Genomic DNA, 21545 nt, shown 5'->3' with positions numbered 1-21545 from the left:
GCCCCCCTGCTCATTTTTTTCACTACTTTCTCTCTTTCAAGCCAAACTCTAAGGAACATGCCTCAAATACTCTTTCTAGCCCATTGACTCCCTTAAGGCAAACACTTCCTCATGGGGCACATTGTCTTGGGCCAATGAGAGTTCCCCCCTTGGGCCCAGCCCTACTTCAGGAAAAAGGTGGCCACATGACCCACATCAAGATTATATATCTTTATAAGGTAGAGAGCATAAAGTCGACTACATTGCTCGTCAGCCAGAGGTGATGGCTTTCATAGACCGGTTGAGACTTGGACATTTTTCAGGTACCGAGGTGCCACCCAGAGTTCAGAGAGCCCCGTGCCTGATTTCCCACCTACAGTCACAACCCTCATGCAGGAGATGGTGGCCAGCACCTTCATGGAGAGCAGCTCCAGGCCGCTGCCTTCGCCTCTTACAAGCCACCTGTGCACAATTGGACACCCAGATGGCTGCCGCAATATCACAGGTGCGCACCCTGTTGCCCGCTTAGAGCATATCCTCCTGAATGAACTCGAGGAGCACAGGCCCAATAAACCAGCTCTCACAGAAGAGGAATCTTCACAAGCACCCTCGCCAGCAAAGACAACCTCATCACAAATTTGGAAGAGCAGCACCCTGCCGCCAAAGCCCACCCAGAAGAGAACGTCCAGTAGAGAAGCAAGTCATGCCGTCCACGAAGCATTAGATGGACATCCTGATCGACACCGCCACCAACCTTTTCAGCCTCTCCATGCCCCACAACCACCCTCCGGCCTGTTAGATCTATACCACCGCCAACACATCTTCGAGGAGGTGGTGAGATCCTCCGTTTTCAACCTCATCCTCACCAAAGTACCCCACCCCACTCGGCCTCCCTCGCCATGCTTTTCTTTCGAGGGACCATTTCCTTCACCAAGACGACCACCATCTTCAGCTCCCCTACCACAATCTCACCCTCACCTTGGAAGCGTGGTGTACTTACTCCAACAAACTAGACGAGGGAGAGCCCATTGAGGTCACGGCTCCGAAGGACCTCTATCCCTTCCTGTCCCCCTCCATCATCGTCCATCATGTTGTTAACTGGATGAGAGGGACCAGCTGATGCATGATCAACTAGATGAGAGCGCCCAGCTGACACTCCATGCATGACACTTACGGCCATCTCATCATCGAAGCTAGTATTGTTTGCTCCCCCATCGGCATCCTCGTCCTCTTCCACGGTGCTTAGAAGCAACTCTAGCTGATGCAAGATTGCCGTCAGTACCTCTGACACAAAGCATGTACCTCTTAGTTGAGGAGTACAAGGAGGCACATGCCTTTTATAGATCCATGAAGCCCGCCATCACTCTAAAGCACAAGGAAAAAGGGGATGATGATGGTGGTGGTGATAGTCCTCTCAGAGAGGATGACAAGGAGACCCCCAATAGTAGGCGGCACACCTCTTGCACCCCCCGGCGCCCTCCTGAGAAGAGATTCCTCATGGACCAAACCCTAAGCAAGATCTACCTTCCCAAAGGTGCAAGAACCTCTTTTCAAAAACCTTCGCATGGGTAATTAAATAATTCTCTATTGTTCTATCTTGTACTCTAAAAGATGTTGCTATTTGTTTCAAGACAAGTATTTTGTTACAAAGCATACCCCATAAATCGTCGCATGAGTGTGTGCGCGTGTGTGTGAGAGAGAGACTTTCTAACATTATGTAAGGCCAAAATAACCTCTGAGACCATTCAAGTATAACATGTGTTAGAAGATGCCTAAAGCATCTCCTAAACACTATTACAACCAAGAAATAATTGGGGGGGGGGGGGGGTGAGAGAGAGAGAGAGAGAGAGAGAGAGTGTGTGTGTGTGTGAGAGAGAGAGAGAGAGAGAGAGAGAGTGTGTGTTGTATTAACGTCTTCAAAAGACCCCAAAGGTCTATGAGACCAAAAGGCAGAACAATGAACCCTCGAGAATACTTAGTCAAATAAAAAGCTGGAAAAAGAAAACTTGTAAGAGCCACAATGTCACTTTCTATTTGCATGTGCGTCTCTATGTGCTTGTGTGTGTGTGTGTGTGTGTGAGAGAGAGAGAGAGAGAGAGAGGCGCTAATACAATGTCACCATGTGTGTGCATGTGTGTGTGTGAGTGAGAGAGAGAGAGAGAGAGGGGCTAATACAATGTCACCATGTGTGTGAGTGTGTGTGAGAGAGAGCGAATCGTAGTAACATCTAGATTGGGCCAAATTGGCCATGAGACTTGATTTCTACTGTTTTTAGTAATACTGTCCTGAAACATGTGATGCAAAATCCTACCAGAAAACATAAACAAAGAAAGGCAGTTCGTGTGTGTTGTGTGTGTGTGTGTGTGTGTGTGAGAGAGAGAGAGAGTGAGTGAGTGAGTGAGTGAGCGAGCGAGCATGTGCATGCATGTGCGCGTGAATTGCATAGTTGTTTATGTCCTATACAAGGGGCTTTAGATCCAACAACGTGTAATTGTTTTGCTTGTTAGAGGGAGTGCCTATGCATCATTTCATGGTGTTTTTTGAAGCAGTTAACACACACCCACTCTCTCCCTCTCTCTCTCTCTCTCTCTCTCTCTCTCTCTCACGCGCACGCGCGCACACGATGTAATTAGGACCAACATAGCCTCATTAATGGAACAATTCAGCACACTTCACACTACAAGGTTGAGACTAATATTCTTGAACTTCCCCCGTTCACCACACATTGTCATACCGCTGCACTCAAATCTGTTTCATAAAATTTATGAGAAATCCGTTTTGCCATTCATATCCATTACCCAACTCATTGTTCTGTATTGTGTTAATCTATTCGTTTTCTTGAACATTAGAAACTCGCACCCGCAGGCTTTCAGGTGATTTTGACGTTGTGATGATTAACACTCTTTCATTTGGGGGAAAAAAAGGCCAGGGAAAAGGGAAGGAGCATGTTTCTCTTTTTACCATGTACATCAGACAGACATGCCAAAAAGTTTTAAGAAAGATAAGGTCAAAATTACAACCTACAAACTCATTTCTTGCTCCACTACATAATAAACACTAAGGTAGTCTTGGCAGGTAATCTGCACATTAAAACTATCATTACTACTCTTCCGCATGATGAAGATACAGCCCCAGCCCAAATCTGGCACATGCTCGAACAAAAGCCATTGCTTCTGCTTGCTGAGTAGGATCTTCTAATTTCGCTTCAGCTGTATATACTGTACCCGACGCCTCACGAAACGCCTGTGAAAAGTGAGTGAACAGCAGCTATAAAAATGTAGCAACATTTTCATATTGTTGAAACGTAACTTAAGCATCTTTATCAATCATCTTGGGACTCCGAAAGCAAGTTGATTGTAGCTTTTGTACAAGGCTACGAGTTACAACCTTACAAAAAATCCTACAAATCTGGTAGCAACTAAACTGCTTACCAAGCTCAAATGTGTCTCGAAGTTCTCTGCCTATAAGCAAAGAGAAGAAAACTTCTGTAATCTTGTCCCACATGCTAGAGCCTCTCGCAATGGGAAGCGGTCGGTGATAATTGCTACTGTTCAGGTTGAATATGGTGCTCTTCACGAGTCCCTTGGCTGGCTGCTCCAAAAGACTATTTATAGACCTTAAAATGTGTGGAATGGGGTGGGCTATTTATAGACCTTTAAATATGCTACGTGAACGTTATTATATATACCTAGATGAATCTAGGAACATGCCCAAATTCACCTTATAAGAAAGTGCATAGTATGGACTAGATACTACAACATCCCCTCTAACGTCATCGGTGCCCTAGATGAATCCAGGAACATGCCCAAATTCACCTTATGCCATAGACCGATCCAAGGATAAGGGCTCCCAACATGAGCTGATTCCTCTGCTAAACCCTAACCCTAACTAGTACTACTTTTAGCATGACAATTGTCATTTAAGTACTGGAGATGATGAATGCAACACATGAACAGGCCCAACTAGATCATGCTCAACAAGCACCTACAAACCAAGAACCAGCTCAAGAGTTCAACGAGATAAACACCAGAAATAGCAAGCCCAACACAAGCAAACCAAGCCCTTGTCTCCAAACAAGAGCCCATGAGATGGTCAGACCCAGTTAACACTGCAGCTAAGGTTGATGGGAGCATACCCCGTGCCCCGGACACCAAGTAGAATCTGATTTCGACACTAGATTGTGGCCCCTAGTGGCCAGAAGATCAGAGACAACTTTGATAAGCTTGGAACACTGCTAGAGTCGGAAGATCAAAGCGTCTCTAGGAAAGAATCTCAACAACAGACGGCAACACGGTCAAATGCTCTACTATGCCTTGATGAGTCACTTAATGAAGGTTGCATACCCAACTTCTATTGAAGATGCGATGGCACATAAGAAATGGAGGGATGCCATGAACAGTGAGCTGCTGTCCATCGAGAAAAATAAGACTTGGGAGCTTGTCCAAAGGTCAAGTAAAAGACAAGTCCTTGGTCTTAAGTGGGTTTTCAAAACAAAGTATAAATCTGATGGTTCTTTAGATAAGTACAAATCTCACCTCGTAGCAAAAGGTTATTTTGCTCCCACACACTTGTGAGCCTCCTTGAGGTGACATCAGATAACATACGTAAGTGTTATACTTACGGGCATGTGAACAGCCTCTTAATTAGGTGTAAGGTTAGTGTGAGTACACTTTAGTGCACTCACTTTGTGGCTAGCTCCAGCGCCTATATAAAGGACCGTCATGTAACATTATTCATAAGTGCACTCAAGCTGAAGCAAGTTCCCTTGTGCTCTCTCTCTCCTCTTCTCTCCCATTGACTACGCATTTTCTAACATGGTATCAGAGCTTTGGCTTTGAGCTGTCTTGGTGTGTGTTGCTGCTCTTTAATGTGAAGAATCTACTCCTATCCATCTCGTGCTAATTCAAATGCACGTGGAGCTGTGCGCGTGTCCTACAATTCATGTGAGTTCTTTCTTGGTTTGCTGCTGTTGGCGCCTTGTTGGAGTTGCATTTTTGCTGCCATAGCAAAGTTGACTGTGCGCACAGCCTTAGGAAGCCCAGGTGAAATCGTGTACTGCTGGTCTTCATCATGTGGAGCTGAAAATGCAAAGGCATATGATGTTTTTCATTTCGTGGAGCGATGGATCTGCTGAAAACGCTGCTTCTCACCGCGTAGAGGTGAAGACGCAAGAGCTTCTACTACCGCTCACCATTTGAAGAAAGTTGTTGGTCATGTCCACTCCCGGCTAGTTCAGGTGTGAACCTAGCTTACTCACGGGCACTTTTTCCCTATGACTGGACACAGGTTTTTTCCCGTGTGAACACACTTATGTGTGTTGGGCACTTAGCCCTAGGCCTTTTAGTACTCACTTGTACTTTCATTTTGTATCATTATTGAGTACATCTTTTCCAGCACTCTCACGTTTCTCTATGCTTGAGGTTGTGTGTGTGTGTGTGTGTGTGTGTGTGTGTGTGTGTGTGTGTGTGTCTGTGTGTGCGCGCGCGCGCGCGCGTGCGCAAGCTAGCTTCCCTCCAACCTAACATTGGTATCAAAGCCTTGTTAGGGTTACGGTTAGGGTTTGCCCCCTACTGCCCTTTAGATCTTGAGCTTCAGCCTATTGGCATTAGGGTTTTGCTGTTTAGGGTTAGGGTTCCGCCCTCAGCCGCTGCCGCCCTCAACCACCTCTGCTGTCGCCACTCTGCTCAGTCGTCGCCACTGTGCACCGCCTAGGGTTAGGGTTTCGCCTTGCGCTGCCGCCACTGTGCTCAGCCGCCTATCAAATCTGCCTATGCCACCGCTGCCACCGGCAATCAGATCCGTGCTGTGCGACACCACCGCCAACAGATCTGCCTTCGCCGCCTCCAGATCTGAGTTCGTCGCCTCTCAGACCTGTGCGCCACCGCCTCTGTCGTCACCCTCACAAGCAGCCGCAGCTGTACGACCTCCGCCGTCGCCGCCAAGGCCTGCCCTGTACCTGCGCCCTGTGCCGCCGTACGATTGTACTTGCGCCCTATACCACCTCAAATCTGTCCAAAGCAACTTGCTGGTCCAACTGTATAGTACCTACCTCTCAGATCTGCCCAAAGCAACTTCAAATTTCAGATCTGCAAGGTCTGTGGGATTTGTAACTTTTTGACCTAAAATTGCACACATTGCCTATTGAAATTTGGGGCTTTTCACCATTGAGCCTGCAATTGCAACATTGGCACACCATTGATTTTAGTAGATTTGGTGCATAATTGCACAAGAAATTTGGAGATTTTACAAAAATTGGCACTATTTGCAGGCAATTTTGGGTATTACAAGCACATTTGGTTGGCATTGGGACATTTCCCCCAATTATTTGGGTATTACAGGCACATTTGCTTGGCATTGGGTCATTTGCCCCAATTTTTGGGACATTCCAGCATTTGGTACAGGTGACAATCGCATTAGCAAATTTACAAGTGCAGATCCGATTCAGATTTGGTCTATTTGGCTGCCTAAAAATTAGGGCTTTTCTACATTGAGCCCATTTTTGGAGCATTCGACCAATTTACCTTTGATTTGCCAAGTTTTGAGCACTTGCAGCTTTTAGAGGTGTCATCTGATCGTGTTTTCCACGGCACATGTATACATTTGTGGTTTGCTGCAGTATATATATGCCATTGTGGACACTTTGACAGATTTGCATCATCGTGCAGTACACTTGCAGATTTGGGACATGCATATGTATTTCTCGTGGTGAGGGAGTTCCCTTTCAGTCCATTATTATCCTCCTATTTATCCCCCGCATTCTTACGGTTTTGCTAGGCATTGCCTAGTCGTGGTGACTTGTGACAAATTTGTTGTGTTATCATAGCCAACAGTAACAATTACCTCTTTGGAATGCTATATCAAGAGGACAAGCTCAATGGGAATTACTACCCTATGTGGGCTTATATGATGCGTTGTGTTTTGGTTGCCAAGAATGTATGGCTGTATGTGGATGGCACTGAGAAGCGTCCTCTTGCACCTGCTCCAACGGAAGGTGAAGTGATTCCCGCTCACCCTCCTGCAAGTCCACCTCCTCGTAGGTGGCCGGAGCTCTACCACACTTGTCTTATGTGGCAAAGGACCGAAATCTGCATTTCTTTGGCCCCTTACGTCCGCAATTGCCCACCATCTCCGTCATTCAGACTGCAACATCTCTCGTCGTCCCCCGTCTGCACCTCACTTGTCGTTCATCGTCGTCTGCAATCCGCCAAAAGCAGCCGCAGCTGCTATGTCGCCTGTTCATCTGCCAGCTAGCCGTCTACTTCGCCTGCATCAGCCAGCAAGAACTCTGAACATCCAAACACTCTCTGTAAAGGCATATCTGGACACAGATCATTCAGGTACTTGTTTATGGGTTCATTTCATGGGGTTTAGTGAATTACTTGCTTCATTGCAAAAATCAAGTGCAGTCAACAGTGCAGGGCAACATTTTGGTGCATGGTTCAATGAAATTTGGGGATTTTTCAAAAAATAGTGCTTAATTTCACAATTGCAACTACAGGACATATAAATTTGGCGCTTTCCAAAAATCAATGCTTAATCGCACAATTAAAGCTCATTGGTACACAAATTTTCAGGGCTTTTGTGAATTATGTGCAATTGACACATAAAACAACCCATTGGTGCTCAGAAATTTGGGATTTTTTCCGCATTGGAAATTTATGCAGTGATTTTCTAAAATTATGCAGTAATTGTGTTGTCAAGACACTACAAACTTTATCTGCAGCCTTCTATTTGGGGCAAAACATTTACAGAGGACCTTGTGGTTGCCTAGCATTGCACTCCAATGTCTTGGGATTTTGCCTGCAGGTGTTTTTTATAGCATATTTGGTTGCACATGTTCGCATATCTCTTGGTAACGAGATTTCAGCCAATGGCTAGGAATACGACCGATATATTCGGGGTTTTGTCAAATTGGATGACAGTAATTACTCCCTTTGGAGTTTCATTGTCCGAAACCTTCTTGTGGCGAAAGGATTATGGGGTTATGTGTCAGGTGAAGATGAACACCTTGTTGACATAGCACCTAACATGACTGGCTGTGGTGCTCAACAAGCTGCAGTACCTACTCCTCCCTCGCAGGAGAAGAAGAGATGGGATACTCCCAATGACCAAGCGATGGCTTTGATTCCTTTGTCGGTAATGCGATCAATCATACCGCATATCCGATCTTACAGAACCTCACGGCGAGCTTGGGATGTACTTGAAACCATGTATCAGGCCAAGAATGAGGCCAGGGGTGCATATCTCAAGAAAGATCTTGAGAGCTTGGACATGAATGATGGTGATAGTATGGCTGATCTTACGAAGATCCAGAATCTTCGAGAGCAATTGCTCAATATTGATGAGGTCATTTCTCAAAAGGAGCTGGTTTCCCGGACATTATCATCGCTGCTAGAAACTTACTTGAACTTCCACACATCGCTCATGCGGGGAAACTCGAACCAATCTTGTTTGAAGAGTTGGTTAGCTTGTTACTATAGGAGGAGCACAATCAGAAGAACAAGTCTTCTGTCATGCGTGGTAGTGATGGGGCTTTTGTTGCCCAAGACAAGGGCAAGGGAAAAACCAAAAGCAATTTTCAGCTAAAGAATGATTCGAGACAACCTTCACAAAAGACTAAAAATGATGTAGGCAAGTCTAAGAAAAAGGAAAAATGTCACTACTGCAAAAAGCCAGGTCGCTATTTGTGAAGGGTGCATATTGGGTAAGATGCACAGAAATGCATTCCCAAAAAATGGATCAACAAGGGCTATCCGGAAAATACAGCTTGTGCACAATGACGTGTGTGGTCCTATGTGGACAACATCTATTGGAAAGCATCTTTACTTTGTAACCTTTATCGATGACTACTCCAGATTTGCTTGGGTGTATCCATTGAAAGCAAAATCTAATGTATTTGCATGTTTTCAGCATTTTATGGCACAAGCTGAAAATCAAACAAGTTGCAAAGTGCAAACCCTCCGTCCAGATCAAGGGGGGAAATTCATGTCCATTGCTTTCAAAGCTTTTATGGCAGAAAAAGGCATAAAGCATAAATGCATGATGCCATATTCTCCTCGGCAAAATGGTGTTGCTGAGAGAAAGAACAGGTCTTTGATGGAAATGGCTAGACGCATGGTTAAAGGCAAAGGCTTGCCTCACAAATTCTCGATCGAGGTAATAATGTGTGCTACACATGTTGAATAGATGCCCTACCAAAGCATTGAAAACCATAACGCCATATGAGGCCTGGCATGAAAGGAAGCCTGAAGTTAAACACTTCAAAGTTTTTGGATATATAGCTTATGCACATGTACCTCAGCATTGTGAGGTAAGCTTGATGACCAAGGTGGTACCAAACGTTATGTACTGTACGGATCCGTACGTACTGTACGTTGTTTGGTACGGAAAAAAAATTTAAGGTACGTAAAAATACATACCATTGGTAAAAATACATAAAAATACAAAAAATCTCAGAAATTTCAGCCACCTACATAAAATTTCAGTCCATGTCCACATTGACATATAAAACTTTTGAAATAGAGACACAACAAGGTCACAAACCTACTAATTCAAAAGTGAGAAATTAGAATCACAAGTAGTCAATCATACTTAATAAGTTAATCGTACTTAATACTTAATACTTATTACTTAAGACAATCACAAGTGAGTCGTGACAACTCACAATTCACATCAAAAAATGATGAAATTTGAAAATGAGTCTATGAATAATAACAAAATGTGCCATGTCCATACAACACCAAATCAAAACTAAGGTAATCCAAATCAAAACTCATCATCCGATGAGGATGATGACCCTGGAGAATCAAGCATATAACCCTCCGTGATGACATTGCCCTCGTCATCATGCTCAGGCCCTGTCATCATGGGCACAGGTGGATGGGCTGCCTCAGATGTCCCTGTCCCTGCCTCTGCATCATCCTGCTGGGTAGTGTGAATGAGGCGAACGGCCTCATTCGCACGTGCTCGAGGAGTCTGAATAGGCAGCTTCCCCCTCCGGGCGCCTCTCCGGCCAGAACTCTCTGCATCTGCTGCTCTGCAGGTCCCTCATGTAGCTGAATTTTACAAGCCCAGGCTCTCGATCTCGTCACCCGCTTGTCTACACTCTCCAGCTCTCTATGCAGGAGGCAAAGAATTTCGTCCTGCTCATCTCTAAACCGTTGCTCTGCCTCATCAATGGTGGTAGGATCTGGGACCAGCTTGACACGTGTTGGATCCACCTATTCAACGTAAAACCAAAGAGAACGCGGAGTGTCAACGACTCAACTGTGTGTATACTATAGTATAAAAGCTATGTAAATGGGAGGCCAATCCCCATAAGAGAATGAATAGGATAAACTCACCTGTTTTGGGGTGCCCAAAGCATGATAAGCTCGTACGAGCTTCATGTTGGCCCTACAATAGACCAGTCTCTCTAGTTGAGAGATGCTCAAACGATTGCGTATCTTTGTATGTATGAGCGAGTAAGCGCTCCAGTTGCGCTCACAAGCACCTGCTGAACAATCCTGCACTCCAATTCAAAAAAAGTGCTTCATTCATGTGAGCTCGGCAATTCCCAACAAGCTTCACCAGACTAGTTCATATGGCATAGTACATACATGATATACATACCTGAGCTAGCACTCGCAGAGCTATATCTATAAACTGTGGAAGACCCTGTCTTCCATAGTTTTGCCACCAAGTATGTCACGTGCATCCCGCACTTGGATACCACGTAGACATTTCTGTACAGAAGGTGCAGGACCTGGGATGGTGAATTGGTCCCATGTGAGCCCAGTCCGGGACGAGTCAGCCAGGGATCCATCTCAGTCGTCCGAGGTCAGGTGTGCATTGTCCTGCACATGAGTCCGAGGTCAAGTGTGCACTGTCCTGGACATGAAACAGTGCCAGTCCGCGCGGCTGTGAGTCTCCCTCTAGAATGATGTCAGTGGTTCTGTGTATCTGGTATGGTACCGGATGCCAGATCACTGAGTAGACTATGTTTAGGACAAGGGGCCAGCCCATAGGGCTACCCCGGATCTGAGTGTGGGCATGGGAATGGTGTAGAACCACCCCCACGAGGGCCAGGAAGGCCCAAGCTGAACCCACCAGCCATGGAGGGGTTGTAGGACAGCCCTAGGGCACAGATAAGGCAATCTCCAGGAGATTACAACCTTTATATGGCTGTAGGGCATGTATGGGGCAGCCCATACAGGCTGCCCAGCCCTGGGATTGTGGACAAAAGCTATGTCCAGCAAATCAGAAGCAGGCGCATCACTTTCAGCCTATTAGGAAAAAAAGGCAGTATTTTTTGGGATTTAATTCAGCATTTATTGCTGAATTTTCACCAGTCGTGGGACATTGCCTGTTTTTCAGCTGGCCGACTGCTCCTGAGGAGAAGTATAAATAGTGGAGGCCATAATCCCATCATTCATCTCATTTTTCACCAAGTGCTCAAGCAAACCAAGGGGCCAAGACAGCCAAGGGCTTGCTAACGCAAAGGGGTGAAGGATTCAGGTCAAGGGCAGGATTTTCCAACCAAGAAAAGGTCAAGTTTTCTGTATTTGTTTTCAGATTTACATCATTCTAATAAAGCAAATACACCATCCGTGGTGGGAGTGTGAGCCAGGTATTCCAAACTTTCCGCTCATAAGCCATTTGCAAGCTAAGCGAGCAGTCATTATCAAAGTACATCTTTTTCAACAACTATCGAGCTCACCTCACATTTCTCTCTTTATGTGCTTGCGTGTCTCACCTCACGTTTCTCTCTCTATATGCTTGTGTGTGTGTCTGTTTTTTTGCCTTACAGAGCTCTTCTCCCGAGCTCTTCTCCCGTGACCCAACAATCTCGTGGAGGGAGGAAAAGGTGATTCAGCCCATGTTCAAAAAAACGCAAGTGTGGTGCAACTCTTCATCAAGCCCAAGTTGCCGGGAGGACTATTTCCAGTTCAAACACAGGGGGTAAGCTGTTTTTTCTACCGCAAGTGCTGTTTTGGCTGCAAATACAAGGTTTTTTGCACTATTGGTTGAGGTTTTTGCATAAGGATTGGTTTAGGGTTGTGGCATGGCATCTCTACTGGGTTCTCAAAGCCAAGCAAGTTGGATGGATCCAACTATCCACTGTGGAAAGAGTGAGCTTGCCTGCAACAAGCGGTGGAAACTTGTTGAAGGCAAGAAGTTGAAACTAGGAGGGCCAAAGAAGAGTCTCACATCCATGTTGAGAAGGAGACTTATCATTGAGGATCACAAAAGCGCTATTGATGAAGAAGTAGTAATTGACTCACAGTTGATTGCAGATTGGGACGAGCGTGATGCTCAAACCTTTGCCTGACCACGTTGGATTTTGCAACGATAGTTTGAGACGAAGAGCCTCACTAGAGTGCTCGATTTGGAAAGTCAGCTATATGGTTTGACTCTTAATGATATGAGACAAGTTGGTGACCAGCATTAAGAGACAAGTTGGTGACCAGTGATTCCAAAGTTCACAATACACAGTTGGCGCATAGACTCTCGAGCAAGTTGTCTCCTTATCGTAGTTTTGTCACTTCTTTGACAATTGGGCATAGGGATAAGTCTCTTGATTTTGAGGAGGTCTCAACACTGTTACTTGAAGAAGAGATGAGAAACAAAAGGTTTGGGCAGGTAGGTAAAGGTGAGGCGCAGGCTTTTGCTGGCACAAAGAAAGAAGAGAAGGGTAAGTCAAAGTCAAAGGTGAAGTGTTGGTATTATGATAAAAAGGGCCAAACCATGAAGGTATGTGAGGTGAAGAAAAAGGACAAGGCACAACGTAAAGCAAAGAAGGTAGCATCTAGTTCTTCATCAGATGACGACACCAAGGCTTCAGAGGTAGCAGCTACTGCGTTGACTTCCACGGATGCAATGGCATATATCCATGCTGACTAGTCCTCCTAGTCTTCAACTAGCCTTTTACATCTCTTTGGATCCAAAGGGCGATGTGAAAGGAAGAGTGAGATTGATTCTCCAATGTTATCTACATGGGATCTTCATTAGCAACGTCAGAGTGCACACGGGTTGTAATTCCACAAGTCGGTGTGGAATGTTTGGTTGAACACGATGCTAATCAATACACTTAAATACACCAAGATTTAATGGACAACAGGATCAATACAAGGTGTAATTTGTTGAATTGGCAAGAGACGCACAATGAGCTGGAACGTTCGATCCCTCCCTCAAATAGATTAATCTTGGCAGAATTAAGTAAATAGTGTCACGAGCATTTTTGACCAAATTTCCATACCAATGCATATGAAAATAGTATTGCAAACAATATGGTTGTCGGTCAAGATCTGCAACTCACACTACCCTCTCAAGTGTCCATGTTCCCTACCATCTTCTCTCTATTGTTCCACCAACACATAGTAGTAACAATCTGCAAGAGAGCACGTAGGACAAAAGAACACTACACAGAGTATGTGAACACGGAACGGAGTCTTGCTCCTCCCTCCTACTACTTGCTTCCATAATTAAGCATTAAAGCTTACCAATTGCAAGAAGAGTCGATGACAACGAAAGTCTTCGTGATGGAAGCGTCCTGAGAGTTGAAACCTTCAATTAAGGTTTTCAAAAAAAAGACCAAAAATTACAGCACAAAGAAAGGACCGTTTTGCTAACTTTCAGTCAATCACTGGGAGTGTGTAGGAGAGTAAATTTCAACTAGAAACACTCTTGGAAGCTTGGAAAACACACTAGCAAGCTTAAATGTGGAGTTGGGAAGAAGAAAGTGCAGAAAATACAGCCAAAAGGCCTCGTGACAGAAGGGACCTACTTCTGGAGAGCGGGAAGAGAGAGGTGATGAGATGTCCACCATGGGTACCGGGCAAAGAGAACAAGTGACTTGTGGTGCAAACTAGGATGAACACATGACAGAAGGGAAGCTAGGATGGACACATGACAGAAGGGACCTACTTCTGGAGAGAGGGAAGAGAGGTGATGAGATGTCCACCCTGGGTACCGGACAAAGAGAACAAGTGACGTGTGGTGCAAGCTAGAATGGACACATGACAGAAGGGACCTACTTTTGGAGAGAGGAAAGAGAGAGGTGATGAGATGTCCACCCTGGGTACCGGGCAAAGAGAACAAGTGACTTGTGGTGCAAGCTAGGAAGGAGAAAGTGCAGAAAATACAACCAAAAGGCCTCATGACAGAATGGACCTACTTTTGGAGAGAGGGAAGAGAGAGGTGATGAGATGTCCACCCTGGGTACCGGGCAAAGAGAACAAGTGACTTGTGGTCCAAGCTAGGATGGACACATGGCTGGTTACTCTCTTTGTACAAAGGGGATAAGGTCTGAGGAGTGGGCATTGAGCTTCGGGACATCAGTGTGCGCGAACACAGGACTGGTCATAATTTATAAGTGAGATTTGGTCGCCCAAAACTTAATGAAGTATGTACACACTCACTTATAAATTAATGCTAGTTCCTAAGGCTAGGTCTTGACCAATACGTACCACCTATCACATGCCACATAACCATGTCAACAAACAGCTTCACACGCATGGTTCACGAGCAGGTGTCCCCTTACCTTGAACTACACATTGGTCAAGCAAGCATGAAAACAACATGCAAATTCAATTTGCAAGCAAGCACATAGAGATGCTATGCAATGCAGCATTGGTATGGACAATCCCTGTTCATGAGACTATACTAAAATAGACGTGTTCCAGGCAAGTACACGAGGTACCAGACCCAATGGAATATCATCCTCCAGGCTCGAGCATGTACTCATAGGTACAAGTCCCAACGGAAAGCCAAGTCCACAGTGTCACATGAGTGGCATCAATCCCCGTCATATGCAACTACCATGGACGCCAATCCAATGTACATTCATAATGAGAAAGCACGGGTAGACCAGTTGGGTGACCAAATGGTGACATCCCTCTCGGCTTCTAAACAGTTGTCCGCAACTAAAAAGCATCCAAATACATCTGAAGGAAGTGCAAGCAATCTCTAAAGAACTCTTCATCTACCCATTTCGCATCAATGGGAAGATAGTTCTTAAACTTCACAAGGTAAAGCCTGATAACCTTGCATGCAAGCTTGCATTCCTTGTGATACACAATTTGTTCTGGCTACAAAATCTCCTCAAGCTCATCTACTTCTGGTGGACCCTCAATGACCAGTTCACTGAGCTCTGGCCCTACATACTTGCGAAGGAGACTCACATGAGAAGCATTGTGTATATGTCAACAACTAGGCAATGCCAACCTGAAAGCCACTTCATTGATCTTCTTGATCACTCGGAAAGGCCCATAGTACCTGGTTGCATGCACCCTCTTTGCCAAGCCTCTTTGCAAGTCTTGCTTTCTCAAATTTCAGCAATACCCAATCATTCTCTTTGACATCAAATTGCCTTCTATGCTTGTCGGCAACCTTTTTATGTTTGTCTTGTGACCTTGCAATGGTTGCCTGCACCTGAGCAAACGCAATATTCAAGCCTCTACATACGCATCCGCTGCAAATGTCTCATCCAGCCTATTAGGTGGTGAGCTACCCGGCACAACATCAATGCGATGATCTTTCAATCATATGGATGGCAACTCATTTGGTAACTCATCAACAAAACAATCATTGTACTCTTGCAAGAATTTTAGCCTATCATTACTAAGAGTGCCCACATGCACATTAGTTCCTTGAACATGATCTTGTGCAAAATTCAAGTACGCAAAAACACTCTTTTGATTACTTCTTGCTCTCGGCCTTTATGCATGAAGGCGATCTTGTTGGTCTTATAAGCCTTGCATAGATCAATGCACATGTGCCAAGGCTTTCCAAGCAATATATCACAACCATTCAAAGACGCTACAAGAAAGTTTTCATGGTCTACATAGCCTTGAATGTGTATGCACAACTTGCCAATAATAGGCATGACCTGCACTTATCTACCAAAAAAGACAGCCCTTGCTTCAATTTGAGAACCCATGTTCTTCACTTCAATACCCAACGCAACTGCCATCTGTGTAGATATGAAGTTCTCAGTTGCACGATCATCAAACACGAACAAAGTGGACTGATCCTTAAGCTCTCCCCAAGCTTTACATACAAGCCCATCTTTGCTATCATGTGAATTGTTACCCTGCACATCCGGAACCATATGCACATTAGGCTTTGAGGCATTCGCACTATCATGCTTTTTCTTGTTCGGGCATGCATTTGCAATATGCTTAGTGTACCACAAGTAAAGTATTTCCCCTCGCTCATATACTACTTTTACTGCTCCGCAGTGAGACCATAGTCTTTCACTTCGAAGAGACTCTTCTTGGTAGGCTTATTTTAAGTCTTTGGACCATTTTTATATTGATTTTGGTCCTTTTTAGGTGACTGTTCACTATTTTGCATATTTTCGACAGCTCTCTCTTTGTCTTAAAATGAGGGTTTAGCCTTATTGAATTGACTCAACTTGAGTTCCAATTGCTCAATGGCAATGGTGGCTACGATTAGTTGTTGCAAGGTGTGACCAAGATACATTTGTAGTCCCGCTTTGTACACACGTTGTAATCTTGATTTACAACCCGATTGAAACCTTCTCTTCCTTTCCTTCTCTGGAACATGCATAAATAGAGACACCTCCAAAAGCACTTTCCAAAACTTTTGCACATGCATTCACCGTTTCTCCCTCACCTAATCCCACTTCATTGTTATCTCATTTACTGCATTGGGAGACAAGAACTTAGCATAGAACCTCTCCTCCAACTCTTCCCATGATCTAACAAGATTTCGTGAGAGCTTCTCAGTAAGCCACCAATGAGCAGTAGTACCTTTCATGAATATGCTTATATGTCGGATCATGGATTTTTGAGTAAAATCCTCATCACTAAAAGCAATATCAAACTAGGCAACAAAAGAAAGTGCCTTTAATGCATCATATTCTCCATGATATGTATCAAACTTCACAGATTTGTCTCTGGCTTTGAAGTCACGAGACTTTGATGCATTATCCTCCATCTCAACACATTTTCCCGCATGTGTGTCCATTGCAACAGCCCTTGTGAGTGGCGTCATTTTAGGAACAAAAGGTGATGCATTAGACATAGAAACATGTGCCGTGTAAGCATGAGGCAAAGCTGGCCCCTCAACACACATTGGTGCATTTTTACCCATATCTTCTCCCTCACGAGCACACTCGAGAGCATAAGTAGCATGAGAGAGACGCGGAATACCTCCACAAACAAAAAATTGCAATCCATGTTACATGTGTTGTGCATGCACATTTTCAATCGGCAATGGCATTTGATATACATTTTGACCACTGTCTCATAAACATTGCATCCTTAACAAGCTACACAGGGTATCCTCTCTAAAAGCATGAGGATTCATTCTCTTAAACATAAGTTCTTGTTCAACCACCTGTGGGGATACCAAGACATGTGAAATGGTTGCCTTTTCTACATAGGTATCCTTGATACGAGCCAAATATGCACGTGCCGCATCCCTCAGTTGCATGTGCAACTCTTGAGCAATCAATGCCATAGCATGATCCATAAAAGATTCAACTTTCATGGCCTTCAAAACGATTATGTACCAATGGATCCTCACAGTAGAGCTTCAATTCTTCTTGTTGTGCATAAAGAAGAGCCTGCATACGAGTAAGTTCAGCCCTTAGGGCCATGGACTCTTCTTCCTACATTTTCTCTTTACCACGGGACGGCTATCCCACATGTTCATGTTCCCTGGTATACACCACATGAGTTTGCTCTTTCTGTAAAGCATTCGAAGCATGCATTTCATTGTCCCCGCCTCTTGTGTTGACATCTTCAACATTACGACTGTCCATATTGTTCTAAGTCTAGAGATAGCTAGTGTTCGCGGTGATCGTCTTTCATGATAGAAGTGAAATAGAACAGTATGCTCTAATACCAATGAAATTCCACCGGCTAATCAACACACTTAAATACACCAAGATTTAATGGACAACAAGCTCAACACAAGATGTAATTTATTGAATTCACAAGGGATGCACAATCAGCCGGAACCGTCGGCCCCTCTCTCAAATAGAGTATATTAATCTTAGGAGAATGAAGTACATATAGTGTCATGGGCATTTCTGACCCGATTTCAATACCAATGCATATGAATGCAGTATTGCAAACAATATGGTTGTCACTGAAGATCTGCAATTCACACTACCCTCTCAAGTGTCCATGTTCCCTACCATCTGCTCTCTATTGTTGCACCAACACATGGTAGTAACAATCTACAAGAGAGCACGTAGAACAAGAGAACACTACACAGGGTATGTGAACATCTCCTCCCTCCTACTACTTGCTTCCAGAATTGAGAATTAAAGCTTACCAATTGCAAGTAGAGCCGATGACAATGGATGGAAGAGTCTGGAGTGTTGAAACCTTCAATCTGTCTCGTGATCCTTCACGAAAGAGGATGAATGGAACCCTGGGAAAGCTTCTCCTATGGTTCAACTTGAGAAACGAATGCTGAATTTAAGGTTTTCAGCCAAAAGACCAAAAATTACAGCAAAAGAAAGGACTTTTTGCTGCATTTCGGTCATTGGGAGTGTGTAGGAAAGTGAAAACACACTAGCAAGCTTGGATATGGAGTTGGGAAGGAGAAAGTGCAAAAAATACAGCCAAAAAGCCTCATCAAGGAAGGCGTCTACTTCTAGAGACACGAGGGTTCTTTATATAGGCATTGGGTCTAGCCTAAAAGTGCGTGTACTAAAGTGTACACACACTAACCTTACACTTAATTAAGAGAATGTTCACATACCCTATACATATAACGCTTACGTATGCACTCTGATGTCTCCTCAAGGAGACTCACAAGTGGAGATGCACCCTAAACCCTACATCCGACACTCCCTCTCAGCTCCACAACCAATGATGCCGTAGAAGTGAAAAACCTTTTCGCTCTGGAGTTCATGCCTCATTGCACTACATCTCTCGGATGAGCTATCCACATTTGACCTACTGCCTTAGATCATGATGAAGAGCTCGAGTCTGCCAAAGAAGACAATGACCGATCCTTTGGGAGCGATCCATAAACAATCGAGGTGTTGCCATTCTAGATCTCCTCAGCACTACTAGTGTTACCATTTGGCCACCCAATTGATCCACCCGTGCTTTCTCATTATGTATGTACATTGGACTAGCGTCCATGGCACTTGCATATGCCGGGGATTGATGCCACTCATGTGATATTGTGGACTTGGCTTTCCGTTGGGACTTGTGCCTTTGAGTACATGCTCAGAAATGCCTTAAGGATTGGTGTTCTATTGGGTCTAGTGCCTCATGTACTTGCTTGGAAAACGTCTATTTTAGTATAGTCTCATGAATGGGGATTGTCCATACCAATGTTGCATTGCATAGCATCTTTATGTGCTTGCCTTCAAATTGCATTTGCATATTATTTTCATGCTTGCTTGACCAATGTTGGGTGTTGGACTCACACTCACACACACAAACCTGCACATTAGGGTTAGGTGCAGGGTAGAGAAGCTCACACACAGAAATGAGAGAGGGAGAGGGAGAGCCAAAAGTGTGGTATCCACAAAATGCAAGTCAACTCTTGCATGTGTGCCACATCCATATAATATAGAAGTACAAAATATTATATGTTAGTGTCCTTTCACACTTGATGTCCAAGGGGAAAAACCACATGGGAAAAGGTGCCCTTGGTTAAGCCCTGTTCACACAGCACTACCATAAGTGAGCATATGCCTACAAATCCCCCCTGTAGTGGAAGTGTGAACCTGTACAAGGTAGCAGATCACTCTCTGTATGAGAGTAAGCCCAAAGCTTTGCGGAAAGCTTCAAACTTTTCTCGAGGTAAAGCCTTTGTGAATAGATCTGCAACATTATCCTGTGTAGGGCAATAAGATAAAGTGATCTCCCCTGCATGTAGCCTCTCTCTGACATAGTGATAATGAATCTCTATGTGCTTGGTACGTGCATGAAATACTGGATTTCGTGCCACGGCCATAGCACTCTGGCTATCAGTGAGAATGGTGGTGGGTGTCTGCTGACACTCACGAAGATCAGCCAATAGTTTCCTCAACCATACACACTCTACTGTAGCTGTAAAGACTGCCCTGTACTCAGCCTCACAAGTACATATAGCAACAGTGGGTTGCTTTTTACTCAACCAAGACATGCATGAACTGCTAAGAAAAAAACAATTCCCACTGGTGGATTGCCTCGTATCATAATCTCCAGCCCAATCTGAATCACTGTATGCATAAAGCTGCAAGCTGCCCCCCCCCCCGGGATAGAACAAACCAAGATCCAGGGTACCCTTAAGATAACGAAAAATGCGTTTGACTGCTTGCCAATGCTTTGTGCCTAGGCGGTGCATGAATTTGCTCAACAAAGACACCCCAAAAGATATGTCTGGCCTCGTGTTACACAAGTAAATGGGGCATCCCATTGCCTGGCTGTAAATGCCGGCCTCAAAAGGCTCTCCAATAGCATGCATAGTAAGCCGTACACCTGGTTCTACCGGAGTAGAAATGAGCTTACATTCATCCATGTGAAACCTTTTTAGCAAACTTTTTATGTACTTAGTTTGCTGCATAACAATGCCATCATCTGTATGCATAAACTGTATGCTGAGATAGTAGCGTAAAGGCCCCAAATCTGACATATCAAATTCAGCTTTCAAATCAGCTTTGAAATCTGAAATTTGTGCTTTTGCTTGTACCTGTAATGAGCATGTCATCTACATACAAGATGACTATGAGAATATCGGCATCGGTTTTCTTCACATACAATGTGCTTTCAGCTGGACTATTCTCATAACCTTGGCTGGTTAGATGAGCATGTATCTTATCATACCAAGCTCTTGGAGCTTGCTTTAACCCATACAATGCTTTGTGCAACCTGCATACTTTATGTTCCTCACCAATGGGCTGATTTACATATACTTCCTCCTGTAAATCCCCATTTAAGAATGGGGTTTTGATGTCCAATTGATGCACTTTCCATCCTTTATGGGCAGCCAATGCAATGGCTGATCTTATTGTGGTCATTCTCGAAGTAGGAGCAAAAGTCTCTTCATAATCTATTCCCTTTTTCTGGGAGTAGCCTTTAGCCACAAGTCTTGCTTTGTACCTGTCAATAGTACCATCAGACTTTCTTTTGACTTTGTACACCCACTTTGTTCCAATGACATGCTTGCCTTTAGGCAATTCCACAAGATTCCATGTATTGTTCTTCATGATAGAAGAAATTTCAGCTTGCATAGCTTGCAACCAATGCTCATTCTCATGTGCTTCTTCATAAGAAGAAGGCTCTTCTGAATCAAAGAGACCACCCATTGCGAATGCAGACTCCCCACGATGTACATTCAAAGCATGGCTGGAACTAGCCCTTGTTCTACCTGTGAGTGGAGCTACAAGTTTGCTTTCTTGCAAAGTTTTCAGCAACCATCTTGGCACTGACTTGGCTGTGTCTATGGCTGTTTGCTCTTCCCTGACAAGATCTTCCACTTCTTCCATAGAAGGGGGCTGAATGGCTGGCTGTTCCGCGTGTTCTGCATGTGGATTTTCTTGTGTAGGGGCTGGCTGATCTGAATCCCCCCTAATTGCAATAGGTAAAAGTCCATCAAACATGTCATGT

At 44.4% G+C, this 21545-nt stretch overlaps 2 protein-coding genes across 2 annotated transcripts in view; both read right to left on the bottom strand.

Moving 5' to 3' along the window:
- Positions 1–2903: 2903 nt before the first annotated feature.
- LOC147641280 (DNA repair RAD52-like protein 2, chloroplastic) overlaps positions 2904–21545 on the bottom strand; it is a 71195-nt gene continuing 52553 nt past the window's right edge. The window contains exon 4 of the mRNA XM_086820038.1: positions 2904–3222. Within this exon, the coding sequence (XP_086676164.1) occupies positions 3082–3222 (141 nt within the window). The 3' untranslated portion in view covers positions 2904–3081. The remainder of the gene's footprint in view (positions 3223–21545) is intronic.
- On the bottom strand, positions 9682–10562 carry LOC147641281 (uncharacterized). The gene is made up of 2 exons (XM_086820041.1): positions 10323–10562; positions 9682–10199 (listed from the first exon to the last, which is right to left on the bottom strand). The coding sequence occupies exons 1-2, from the start codon at positions 10365–10367 to the stop codon at positions 9843–9845; spliced, it is 402 nt and encodes a 133-aa protein (XP_086676167.1). The 5' UTR covers positions 10368–10562; the 3' UTR covers positions 9682–9842.

Source organism: Cibotium barometz, chromosome 2 (assembly GCF_041138505.1).
Source record: "Cibotium barometz isolate CiBa-2024 chromosome 2, ASM4113850v1, whole genome shotgun sequence".
In the NCBI taxonomy this organism is placed as follows: domain Eukaryota; kingdom Viridiplantae; phylum Streptophyta; class Polypodiopsida; order Cyatheales; family Cibotiaceae; genus Cibotium; species Cibotium barometz.
This window is presented reverse-complemented; position numbering and strand designations above follow the sequence as displayed.

Excerpts from the sequence above, each read along its gene's own strand:
- LOC147641281 (XM_086820041.1), bottom strand. The coding sequence starts at position 10,367 with ATGAAGCTCGTACGAGCTTATCATGCTTTGGGCACCCCAAAACAG. Across the intron at positions 10,200-10,322 it reads CTTTGGGCACCCCAAAACAG|GTGGATCCAACACGTGTCAA; the intron begins GTGAGTTTATCC and ends TACGTTGAATAG.